The sequence below is a fragment of the Plectropomus leopardus genome, chromosome 21 (genome assembly GCF_026936395.1).
Source record: "Plectropomus leopardus strain MGB_pleo_1.0 chromosome 21, ASM2693639v1, whole genome shotgun sequence".
Taxonomy (NCBI): Eukaryota; Metazoa; Chordata; class Actinopteri; order Perciformes; family Serranidae; genus Plectropomus; species Plectropomus leopardus.
The window spans coordinates 5596949-5610581 of NC_142196.1; the positions used below are offsets into that span (position 1 = coordinate 5596949).

Consider the following 13633-nt stretch of genomic DNA (forward strand, 5'->3'; position numbering starts at 1 on the left):
AACAAATCAAAAGACAAAATTCAAATTTAAGCTATAGCTGTATAGCTGTTTCGGAATAACAAGTAATCAATACATTCAGTGTAATCAATACATGTATTTATCACCCATATCTTTATTGCCACAAGTTTGCTATTTGGTACTGCTCAGTTGCCGTAGACAGAGCCATGCGCATGCGCCTCCAAGCTTCTCTCAAAGCAATAATGGCGTCCCCCTTAGCCGTGTGCAGGTTACATATGAGGGGAAGGGGCAGCCTGGCGACGTGCCTACAGAGGGTCGACACATTTCTTCACAGGAATATTGGTACAAACGCTGTTGCCGCGCAAGGTGAAGCACTTCAAAAAGACGAATCTGGTTAGTGACGTTATATCAAGCTGTCAAACAAAACACGTTAGCCTTCGTGCTAGCCCTGTCCCCATACAGCAACAGTCATGCCAAACGTAATTCAGAAATCTAAGTGTTTTCGGTAGTTGTGACTATGATCGTAAATGTGTAACTTATTTAATCGCTAAAGGAAGATACAAGAAATCATTACTGTGTCGGCAAAATTCGGTATTTTTCGTCTACAAAGTAGTCCCAGTTTAATAAGTTAAAATTTTCAACACTCTTACGTCATTTTCACAAAATTAAATTCCGATAAACGCCGCTTTGTAGATGGCATCTATGCCGATTTTAAGAGTTGTTTCTAAGAGTTTATAGGACATATTATGTATCTTATGGAACTTGTGTGTGTGATTTGTAGCATGCTTTCATTGGCTTAACAGAGCCATACGTTGTAAAATCGTCAGTTTTTGTCTGAAGTTTGGCGTTGTGTTGAGGGGCTTTTTAAGACAATAGCTGTGTATAATGCTGCAAAATTTGTCTTAGAACAACAGCATGCTTATACCTAGTGTTGGGAAGGTTACTTTTGAAATGTAATGGTTTACAGATTACGAGTTACCCTTTAAAAATGGAATAAATAAAGTAACTATTTTAAGTATTTCATCAAGGTATTGTAACTTATTACATTTGATTACTTTTTTGATTACTTTTCTAACAAATGCTTGAAAAGTCCTGAAAACATAAGTGCATAAAAGTTATGCTCAAATTTGTCCCAGCTGCTTTGTTGACCTGCATTGTCCAAAAAATATTCCAAAAGAAGGCATTCCTGCATGGCAAAAATATGTAAAGCATCAAAATGAATTTATTCAACAAATAAACTTTTTGCTAAATTTTTTTTCATATTTAACCCCTTTATAATCAGTAACTGTAGGTTAATCACATATTCTTTTTCCAGTAACTGTACCTTGAAAAACAACCTAAAATTATTCATGTAATTGCTTATCACTCTGTTGTTTTGTTTTTCAGAGGAAAAGAACGGACGCAAATCTTTGTATGCTGTCCAGGCGGAGAGACAAGAACAAGCAGAACGATCAGTTCTCATTAGCTGCCAATCCAGGACCAGTGAGAAAAAGTTCCTAAAGTATTTATCAAAACATGGAGACATCCAGAAATACTTCTATTATGAAAGCTACGTAAGTCAATGACCAAGCTTCCCAGATAAATAAGTCATGTTTTCCAACTTGTTTTTTAATGTATTTGACAAACTTCACTGTCATCTTAGGATTTAGCTGGATGATGAAATTGTGTGTCTTGCTGTTATTTTCTAGGGTCTGTATGCTGTGGTGGAATTTGCAAACCGAGAAAGTGTTGCCTCATTACTTGAAGAGGCAGCCATCCCCAACATCAGCCACGAACCTGTGGTGCCTTTGAAATCGAGACTGCTGACACTGAGGAACCCCGGCTCAGTGGAGTCAACAAACAAGCAGTCAGGCCAGCAGTGCCAACAGCAAAGCAGCATTCCCATAAACGAGCTCATAAAGAGACTGTCCAAAGAGGAGAGTGTAAGTGACTGGGTTTTAACACCTTGAGTGACCGTTTAGATTAAATGAGTAATCCAGTGATCTGGATTTAACTTAAAAGAAAGATACATGTATACATTAATTTCAACAGATTTAATAAAGTCACTTATAAGCTTTGATGATTTTGTTAACCACGGCTTGTCTCTTCCTTTCCCTTCAGATAGACCAACAGATGTCCTCCCTGATGGATGTCTATCAGCTTACAGAGGAGAACAGCCGACTGCGTTTCCTCGTCTGCTCTCTGCTCAAAGACGTTGTTGCTCCTTATTTCCCAGAATGCACCATCAAACCATTTGGCTCATCAGTGAACGGCTTTGGAAAGATGGGCTGTGACCTGGACATGTTCTTGGACCTGGATGACATCAGTGGGAGAAATGCAAAGATGGTAATAAAGGGAGTCCTTCACTAGAATAAATGAGGTTAATTTGTGAGACAAAAGCCACCAGCTGACAGGGATTGATTACATTAATATTGCCAGATGTAACATTTTCTGTTTATAAAATAGAAAGTTGGAAGAAGAATCGTATACATAAAATCTTGCAAATAGCATATCTGCAACGAAAAAATATGAAAGTATTTTGGTACTTGGTAATACTGATTCAGCGCACATTGAGCTGGACAACTTAAAGAAATATTATGGGTCTTGGAAAAGTCATGAAAAAGTTCTAAATTTTGTTCATGAAAATGTGTGGGAATCGTGAATATTTCAAAACATAGTTGTAAAAGTAAGAATGTTAAATACTTTACAATAGGTAACTCTCAGAAATGTCTGTATATCTGCATGCAGCTACATCATAGTGTGTTATTAATCATTTAATAAATGTTTGTATACTGCTCATAAAGACAAAAAGGGTGGTTAGGGTGAAGTGTTACCACAATAATAAACTAAAACCTGATTTGTGGTAAGGCGCTCACCACTTTTTAGTGCCACTTGACAAAAATGCATTTTTGAGATGACAGAAGCAGGCCAAACTGCCCTCATCTGGCTGACTGATGGCAGATATTTACTGGACCAGAATATTTTTCATGCCAGCAACATGGAAGAAAAATAAAACAGTGTTTGTATTTATTGATTCATAGATTTTATTTCCCAGCTCAGCGAATGAAGGGAATGTGATGCCCAGACCGGGAGCTGATCAATCAATGTAGAAATGGTTAATAAGTTAGAAGCACACATAAAATGGGATATTTGTGTAGCTGTTTTTGTAAATTACGTTTCACTAAACACAACAAAAATATGAAAACAATGCATGGCTGCCATTGAGGCGATTTAAAACATTGCTGCAGCATTAATAGAAAATGACACGTGACTGTTACATTTCTGTCATGCAACACTTTTCAAAAGTATTGAGGGCCAAATTATAAATCAGGTTGAGAATTATGTTAAAATGCAGGACACTGTCAGGGATTATAATAGCATAGCATCCGAAATGTACAAGATTTGTTTTTATTTCTGTATAGTTAAGTGTTTTGCCATCTCATGCAGACTCAATTAGTGTTTAGTGTCGTCAGAATCGGAATCAGAATTAGAAATACTTAATTGATCTCAGGGGGGAAATTGTGGTTCTTAACAGTCGCTCTGATGCCAGCATAGAGAATTATCGCAAGCAGAAATAAATACCAGCACAATTATAGAAAAATATAAAATGGAAATACATTAATAGTTAACAGTTAGCACCAGGATGTAAATATTAAAAAATAAAAGTACATATTATGCTAAGTATGTAAAGTGTAAAAGTATAAATGCAAAGAAATAATAGACAGTAATAAACAATTAGCACTAGTATGTGAATATTTAGATTATTATATGGATAATGTGCTGAGTGTGTGAAGTCTCTAAAATATGAAACTGTGCCTTATGCTAGAATGCAATGTATAAATCTAGTATTTATGTTCAAAATATCAAAATAGAAATATGTGTGCAATGCTACAATGAATAACAGAGAAATACACAAGTAGGAATAACAATAACTATTTATGCAATATTGGTCACATGGTAAATATAGCCTCCATTCAGTGTTGGAAGAATATTGCACATTTGAATAATTGCGCCTAGGATTTCTATGATTGAAATATTGCACAATATTGTATTGCAAATATTTAAGTGTCCAAGTCTGCAAGACACTGAACCCAAATTACTCCGAATGGTCAAGCCATCACTGTGCATGGTAGCTCGCTCTTACCTTGTAGTAAGCAGTAAATTGAGATTTTAAACACTTATGAATCATCACCATGTTATTGTTGATTGGTGCTGTTCTGTTGTGATTTCATGTCTATCAAAGACAAAGCAACATTGTGGGACTTTAAGCAGACTTTTGTTTTTGCGAAAGACACCACTTCATGATGGGAACTTTGAATGGCACAATATAGTGCACTGAGAGTGTGGAAATCCAAATAAGATGATGTTAATGAAAATTAACTATACTATAACTATATTAAATATACTTTACAGGGAGGGATTTAAGATCATTAAACATCTCTAAACTCTCTTTGTGCAGCCGAAATCAGGTCTGTTCCTGGAGTACCAAATGAAGAGGACCACGTCGGAGCGGGCCGTCACGCAGAACATCCTGTCTGTCATCGGGGAGTGTGTGGACCAGTTTGGGCCTGGGTGTGTGGGAGTGCAGAAGATTCTCAACGCTCGATGTCCCCTGGTCCGTTTTGCGCACCAGCCCTCTGGTTTTCAGTGTGACCTCACAGCCAACAACAACAGGTATTCACCCTGAGCACATATATTAGAATGCCATGACCTACTTCCCATACATAAACAGCATGAATAGCTTTTTGTAGTGACTCTGGTGTTGCAGTAGTTCATTAGAGAAGGGGTCAGTTTCATCCAATGGAAGGGTCATGTCTTAAAATGTCAATTAGAGTTGGTCATAGGCCTCTTGCTTCACAGGAACTGCTAGTTTTCTCTCACCCTGAATCTTGTTTTGGCCACACTGGCGTTGCAAAAGCCCCAAACAGAAACCTGACTCTGGCAGGAAGTGCTGCGATGGTAGAGTTGCATGCCTGCCACAGTGAAACTCAACATGGGGGCCAAAGAGGGGGCTTGTTTGTGTTTCACTTCTTCCCTTCCAACCTTAAAGATAATGCGGTCTTTGCCGATGGTAGCACAAACACGTACATACTTGCTAACGTACAGAAAACCACTCTGCAGTTTCTAAGGAAATGGAGTTGAACCACCGAGTGTGGGTGGATGTGAGGGGGACTTTTCTCAAATCGTGCTGAGATCTTTGAAGCGCAGCACTTTCCTGCCTGAGGGGTGTGTGTTTGTGTCACAGAAAACTGAAGTCTGACTGAGTCACTGTGATAAGCTGAAGGCTGCACTCTAGTGGCAGATTTTTTATTTTAGTTTCAGCGACCCCTGAGACATACAGTATTTTATTTCCTAACTCAGGAAACATTGGGATCAGAGAGATGTTAGAAATCTGCCAAATGTCTACTATATAAAACAATAGTGTAATGCTATTTGTAAAGAACATTAAGAATATTCTCTTACATATGACATGGTTAACTCTTTGAAACCTCAGCAAATTGGATCTATTTCTGTCAAAAACATGGGAAAATGACAATAAGCAACTAAGGAAAGAAATGGCCCAGAAATTGGAGAATTTGTTTTCAAAAGAAAGCAAACCAGTTTGCTCAGATTTGGAAGTTTAAATGATTGTGAAAGTGTCTGATCGCAGCACAAAAAAACTAACAGGTTTCAGAGAGTTAACACAAGCCATTAACATAAAAATAATGACAGGCATACCAAAACATTTAATAATCTGAAGGTAGCCTGCAGACAAATCCAGTAATTTTCTAGCAGTACCATAGAACCTGCCAAGAATTGAGTCGTAATATACAAAACTACATAAAAATACATTAGATAAGAAAAGTGTCAGAAGAGGTCAAGAAGCCAGAGGCTTATACAAACGGACCCCCCCATCAATTTAAATGCATCAAACAAAAAAGTAGAAGAAATAAAAACACAAACAAGAAGAACAACAAGTAAAGAAAAAAAAAAGTAAAGTAACTTTTACAGAAAAATACACTCCCACACTGAAATGAATAGCCTCTTCAAACATGCAGTTAAGACAGTATTAGTAATTCTTGGTGTCCCCCACAGGGTGGCGTTGAAGAGCACAGAGCTGCTTTACCTGTACGGAGAGCTGGACCCGCGGGTTCGTTCTCTGGTGTTCACCGTGCGCTGCTGGGCCCGAGCTCACACCATCACCAGCAGCATCCCCGGAGCCTGGATCACCAACTTCTCCCTCACCGTCATGGTGCTGTTCTTCTTGCAGAGGAGGAGCCCTCCCATCATCCCCACCCTGGACCAACTCAGAGACCTTGCAGGTACCACCCAGCACCATCTCTCACTCTGTAGATATTACTTTGAGTCTCCTTAGCACTGCTTTTTTTGTTTTTTTGTGATCAGCCTTTTTAATACTTTTTTTTAGACAACTGTAGAAGTCAGAAGTACAATCATGTGGTGTTTTTTGTTACTATACATTCAACTTATTGATGTTTCCACAGAAAGTATGTTAAGAAAAGTACACAAAGCATATGAGGTTTCTCATCACATAGCACAGCTGCAATCAAACAGCAGATAACCGATGCTGTTGTGGATTTAATAATGCCAAAGAGCCATCAGTCAGAAGCAATAACTCAATAAGGGGTAAAGGAAGATACCAGCCTCTAAAAGCCCCAAGAACCAATTAGGTCATTCACATTCACATCGTGAGTTAAATAAATTAATTTCTTGGGGTTGAATTTCATTTAAGAGTTTGCATTTATTAGTACAGTGACTAATGATATTGTTTTCATTGTCTTTTGTTTGTTTTCATCTGAAGTTAACCATTATTTAATCAGGAAGTCCCTTGAGATGGGATTTTTTTTTCAGAGGGAGACCCGGCCAAGACAGCACACCGCTTACAGTTTAAAAAGAAATAGAAATTCTCAAACAAACAAAGAAAAGGCCAAATCCAGTTCAAATTAAACAGTTGCATTTCTCGGTTACAGGTACTTTTATCATGACTGAAAACCAAACCAGATGGGACTTGATTACTAAAATGTAGTTCACTCTGTAGATCATCCAGGTACCAGGAGTGATGTAAGAGAAGGTTTCTTCCCCCAGTTCAGTGCAAAAAATAGTGGATTTTTGTTTGTTAGCTTTTACAACAAAACAATACAGACCTCTTCATATGTGTTTCTCCCTAATGATGCATTCCTAGGTTCTATCAGTTTATCAATTACATTTTACTTTTATTATGTAGGTTATTCAAGAATAAATCAGAGAAAGCAAAGGAAAAAAAGGAGGAAAGTCCAAACATAAGATGTAGCAAAAATATGTTTTTCTGCTTTCCTGTCCCATTAAGCAGGTCAGAAACCCCATAGCTGGAGCATCTCTGCTCTGACATGCTAATTGTCCTTCATCAACACCTGCAGAGTGTCTGCTGTTGTTTTATTTTATCCAATTGGTTCCCATTTTGGCTCTGTAGATAACTTAAGAGCACACCGTCTTCTTATCATGTATACATCAGTAATCAATGTGTCCTGTGGTCATTTAACCACCAGCATACCAGTCTGTCTGCGGGTTTGCTGTAGTTCCTCCATCTCTCCCTCCCAGTCACCTTGGCTGCCAGATAATTGCCTTCCAAAAGCAATCTACCCCTCCACCTCCACCACCACCACCACCACCCTGCACCGGTGCTCCCTCCTCCTCCTCAGCTCCGTTTAGCTCAGACTCTATCACACAGAGTGCTTACGGGCCAATAAAAGGCCCATCATTCTGGGAAGGTCGATGACCCCGCCTCCTCCGGACACTTGCATACAGGCAGTTATTTAAACAGCGGTGTATCACACAGACGGACACACACACACACACACACCACCAGCAGAATCATTGAATTGAAGGAGACTGGTAACAAGGGCATTGCTGCAGAAGCAAAGCAGTCAAACAAGGACATGATCCATGCTTTTTTTTCCCTTTCTTTGACCACTGTCACACACACACACATACATGCAGCTGCTGTCTCTCCTTCCCTCCGTGTCTTTCTGCTCCCTGTCCATGAACGCACCACCACCATCTGTCTGTGTCTTGTTTATGGCCATCATAGGCGTGTAAAGGCAGTCATTTACCTTGTATCCCCGCACTCGTCCCACAAGGTCCCGCGGACAAGAGCGTGATTGAGGGGAACGATTGCACGTTTGTCAGCGACTTCAGCAAGATCCATCTCCAGAGCAACACAGAAACACCCGGTGAGCACGAGAGCGTAGAAACAGAGCTATAGGGCTACAACTCAGTTTGATTGATACCGATGTTTCTGTTAGCCGCTTACTTGACTTTTCATGCTTTTTCTCAGAGCGACTGCTGCGTGAATTCTTTGACTTCTATTCCACCTTTCCATTCAGCAAGATGTCCATAAATATCAGAAAGGTATGTATGATTATACAAATCCATTAAGGCAAGCATAACCCAAATAACTTGCCCAATAATGACAGTTTATATTACTTTTGTATTATTTAACTAATATTAAAGCAGCTTTTTCTTTTGACCACATGACAACATGAAACAGGTCACTAATTGTGATAAACCTACAGAATTATCAGCTTAGTCTGCAGCTTTTTCAGCTTTACTGAGCTTTATAAAGTTTCAGTTCATTGTTAGGCTGTCCGGCTGCAACTTTACTGCTTTGATTCAGCTCTCATAATGTAGTTTCCAGTAGTGTTAAGTAACTATTGTCAGTGAAAAGAATTCTAAAAACCCACTGAACACCACCTGCTCAGCACCAAACAGCACACAGATATAGGTAGAGAGTAAATGTTTTGAACATATATAGCAATTAAAGGGACCAATATTTCCTTCAGGAGTTGGTAGAAACTATAAACAGAGAAGAGAGTGAAAATTGGACTTTCATTCATCAGGTGGACACCACTCCAAATGAATAATAATGCTGCTTTGTAACTGCTGGATTTTTAAATAAGCAACTATTTGCTAACAAGTGTGTCAAGTCAAAGTAACAACATTAAAACATGTGAATGCTGTGTTCAGTTATTACAGGTTCAAAGCTACAGCAGGTAACTTTTATAAGAGATAACATAACTTTGTTCACAAAGCACTAATCTATACAGATAATACTCCTCTGTTGCCTTACTGAATGTAAATGAAACTGAACTTCCCTTAATCTAGTCAGTTCTGAGCAATCGATCGTGATTCTGTTACTGCATTGCCTATTCTCACCTCAAATGTTTCCATGAGCAGATTTTAGTGTATTGTTGAGCTTTAAATTGAGGGTGGCTGTGACTCAGCCGCAATGTTGGAGACAAATTAAACAGGAGTACCAAGCACCACCTACCACCCAGAGCAATATTCTCATTTTACAGCTAAACAGTACACTACAATCTGTTTCTAAAAACATTTGAGAAGCTGCCTAGTTTGACAGTTTGAGCACAGTTCACAAGCAGTTACTGACAGCTGCGTTAGACTCAGATTTGTTATTTCTGGTGTGCCACGGCAAATTCTTGTTACTGTTGTTAGAAACAGTACGCAGAGGAAGGGGAACCTGATTTTTTTTCACAGATTATCTGTTTTATTTACTTCTATCAGAATATAGACTGTTTTAGGAAGTATGATGCTAAGTTTGTTTCATGAAAGTTACCAACTGTAGCTCTAAAGTCCCCTTTCAAAGATGCAAAAACACATCACCTTTACCTATTCTGAGTACTATAATAATTGCAGCACTTTCGCATAATCTCTTATGCACACAGAAATATTTAATAACAGAGGAAACGGTATGATTGACCTAATTTTAAGTTCTCGATGAGATTCAGTACATAGTAAAGTATATTCCTTCCCTACTTCTGCAAATGGGAAATTAAATGAGAGTCACAGTTTAACATCCTGTCACTCAGTGTTTTGCACCATTGAGAGGGGGAATTGAAAAAAAAAAAAAAAAAGTCCAAAGCTCAAGCAACAGCTGCATTTCGACTAATGTCGAAAGTCCACAAGAAACACATTGGTCAAACAACACATTTCCTCTGTATAGTTATAGTTACAGTTCAAGTTATAGGTTGTTTGATTTGGACATCACAGTAGCATTAGAAATGTACCTTTATGCCCAAGAACCAGATGTTTGTAGCAAAATGCTAATTTGCAAAATCTGTCCACAGAATGAATTTTCCAAAAAAGAAGGAAGAAATTGAAAATGAAAATGAAAATGACATGAAAATGCATCTACAAGCACATACACAGAAAACAGCAACAAAAACCATCAGTAAATCCACACACAAAAATACACCCACAAATAAAAAAAAAAAAAAACATCCCCAAGGATACATCACAATCACAATCACACACCACAATTAAACACATAAAATACATCCCCAAATCCATACACAGAAATAGATCCATACAATACTTCATTTGGGGCTGTAATTCTAAAACAGGAAGCAGAATTCTCAAAAAACAAAAAGGAAATATTTTTGTTTGGCCACTAGAGAGTGATGACTTAATTAAAAATTAAAAAATACATTAAATTAAAAATGTAAATAAAAATAAAATAAAAATTTTAATTAAAAATAAAAAGAAAATCTAAGGAATCTTTTTCAGAAATGTTTACGCTAAAAAGTGGATATTGGTCATAGATCAGATTTTTGTATCTGTATGGATTGTGATACCTTAAAATATACCTTGCAGGTAATGGCTATAAAATTCCACTACCACTAAGGCAAAAATGGTCCGTCTATCCTAAAATCCATCCTGCTACTTGTATGGCCTCTAATGTGACTTGTAAATCAAAAATTGCATTACTGAGAAACCAGAACACAAAGACAAATCTATGCAGAAAGAACTTCAGCACCAAAGGAAACCCAATTCAACCTCCTTTCAACATCCCCCCCCTCAGCCCCAGAGCTGAGCTCCAGCAGAGAAATCTGTTGGTAATAAAGGCAGTGTTTGGTGGATCATGGCGTCTTCCCACACACACAGATGACAGCTGTCCTTGTCATGTGTGATTGATGCCAGCCCCACAGGGCCCGGCGCCCTTGAGCTGCGATCCCAATTAGGAGCTCCATCAGGCTAAGTGTAAACAAACACATATTTATTCTATTTAGAGCCATATTCAGCCTGCTGTGGAGCACTTTTTAGAGGCACCGAAAGAGCGTCCACAGTGGAACTTTTGTAAAGAAAATGAAATAGAAAGATCGAGACAAAAGGCTTGGAAAAGTGTTTCCAAGTCATACCGTTTCTGAATGGTAATATCAGGAGAATGTTCAAGACTAATTTGTAGCTTTTAGAAAGTACATTTGAAACCTAGATCACCAGCACTTTTCTTGTGCTGCTTTCAGACACCTTTTACAAGAATTTAAACTCTTGAAACCTGAGAACATGGGTTTGATTAAAATTCTTTAAATAATTTTACAGAATTACTCTTAATTTTTAAGCACTTTTCCAGGCCATGTTGTTTTTTGTTTTACTTTATTTTTTATTTGTTTTTTTTTAAATATATAATTTAGATCATTTTTATTGTGCTTTTCACTTACTTGTAGTTTTTTTGAGGTAATTTCTTCTTTTGTTGCTTATTGCCTTCCTCCCATGTTTTTTTAAATACAGAAATTAACCCAGTTTTCTTAGGTTTCAAAGTTTACTTATATCTTAAAAAGTTAACGTTAAATAACATCCTATTAAGCACCTCAATTTCATCCCTAGAAACTTAGTTGATAAAGTGGGTGTTCATGCTTTGGTAGCACATTATATGAGATGCAGGGACTTTGCTTTCAGTTTAATGAATTGATGCCTCTGGGAAAGAGGGACCCTGCATCCTAATATATGAGACTAATATCAGGTCTGACACAGCAGAGGAAGCCTGCAGGTAGACTGTGGCCGTGACCCGTGCCTATAGGCTTTCACCAGTGGAGCAACAGCCATAAATCTCCTTTACTGTGCTACAATTCTCCGGTTCGCTCCCTTCCTCTGACTGATGGCTTTATGTTGCCATATTCTGTCGCTCCCACCCCCCCACAGCTCCATCACTTCATCCTTTCCAGGGCCTTTACTGTCATGCTTTAGGCCGGATAAAGCATGCAAAGTACCACGGGAGGTTCTTGACTTCTCTCTGACCCACATATTGGCGGTTCATGTGATGGCCATGACTGCTAGACAGCGGCACAGATCATATGTGCTTCCGCTGCTAACATGTTCAGCGTGCATAGCAGTCGATCTCATTCCTGTCATTTTTTTTTTGATTCCCCTTTTTGAATCATTTTTCAAGCCAAAATGTCTTCCAGAGCCATGTCTTGGCCTCTCCCATCTGCTAGCCTGCTGAGAGGTGTTCCATTTAGCTATAGGTTCCTCGTACATAGCAGCAAAGAGCTAAAACCATGACCAACAAGATAGATGGACCAGAACATGCAGCACATACAGGACTGCGCTTATGGCTGCTGCTGCTCACGAGTGTGCTTTTTCATCTGCCAGCATTGTCCCCTTCCTTCTCTCCAGGGCAAAGAGCAGAACAAGCCGGAGGTAGTCCCGCTGCATATCCAGAACCCGTTCGAAACCTCTCTGAACGTCAGCAAGAACGTCAGCGCCACGCAGCTCGAGCGCTTCATGGCTCTGTGTCAGGAGAGCTCTTGGCTGCTCCATCACAATAACAAGACACCCAGAGTTGGTAATGAAAACGCTCCCTCACCTTGGGGACTCGCCACCCTCTTCCTGCCCTCCAAGGTTGCAACGATCAAAGGGCTTAAAAGAAGGAGGGCGGAGCCGGCCAATGAGAGGATCAAAAGCTTGCTGGAATCCTTGACGATTGGCAAAAAGAAAAGCTAAGACTTTTGGGAGCGCTCAGAAATCTGCTCCATCCTCTAACTATCACTTTAACTTGTACATTGATGGACACCTTCTGGTGGTGTTTTCAGATGCCTCCCGGTGGAGGAGAGGAGCAGCTGAAGCAGAGGAATCCATCTGCTGGACTGTAGTTCCAAACACGGACACCGGGGGGTGTCGCTGAGGCCTGTGTGTGCATGTGTTTGGGACATGGAGTAAGGGAGTGATGTGTACTTTACTGTATACTTGCCTACTCAGTTATAATTAAAGATCATACTGTGTCAACTACTGCAAATCATACCAGACATTTTTTAGGAGTTAAGACAGTGGATTCACTGGTTAATTAATTTCTTTTGGGTCATGGATTTTATGATTTACATTTATCACTTGTATTTGTTTACACCTCCAACAAAATCACTACAGATACATTTTTTGTAGTAAGCTTATTTTATAGATGGAATAATCAGACTTTATTGCAAACTGAAAACACTGGATTTGATTACTTTGGAGTCCCATACCTGACAGAAGGCAGTACAAGGATCTCTGACTCATAAAAATATGACTAAATACATCAATACTATTAGATCAAAATCGCATTTATAAAAAAGAAAAAGAAACAATTCATCAGTCTCGAAGTTGTTGCTGGAGAAAAGTAGAAAAGCTTTTATTGTTTTCTTCTACTTCCTGTTATTTGTTAAATTAAGTAAATCGGTCGTTTTTCATGCCTCTGTTTATCTGACAAGTGCATTTTAGCTTTTGGGGACCAAGATGACTATGTGGCAAGTTTGGATTTTTCTGCTACAAAACTGCAAGTGCGTACTGGGGAAAAATTGGAAAGCAAGACAGAGTGATGTTCCTGGGGATCTGAGCTATGCTGAGCACCAGTATTTTCACCTTTACCTAGCTGAAGCAACTTTTATCACAGATC

The 13633-nt window shown here is 38.9% G+C and overlaps 1 protein-coding gene across 2 annotated transcripts; it reads left to right on the forward strand.

Moving 5' to 3' along the window:
- The first annotated feature begins 141 nt into the window (after window positions 1-141).
- mtpap (mitochondrial poly(A) polymerase) lies at window positions 142-12994 on the forward strand. Of its 2 annotated transcripts, none has more exons than XM_088071829.1 (9): window positions 142-324; window positions 1345-1511; window positions 1647-1880; window positions 2059-2283; window positions 4397-4611; window positions 6013-6239; window positions 8052-8144; window positions 8249-8322; window positions 12382-12994. In XM_088071829.1, the coding sequence occupies exons 1-9, from the start codon at window positions 165-167 to the stop codon at window positions 12706-12708; spliced, it is 1722 nt and encodes a 573-aa protein (XP_087927955.1). In that variant the 5' UTR covers window positions 142-164; the 3' UTR covers window positions 12709-12994. The 2 variants fall into 2 exon arrangements, with proteins under 2 accessions (XP_087927955.1, XP_042366751.2); XM_042510817.2 differs by having other exon boundaries at window positions 145-351.
- Window positions 12995-13633: the final 639 nt, after the last annotated feature.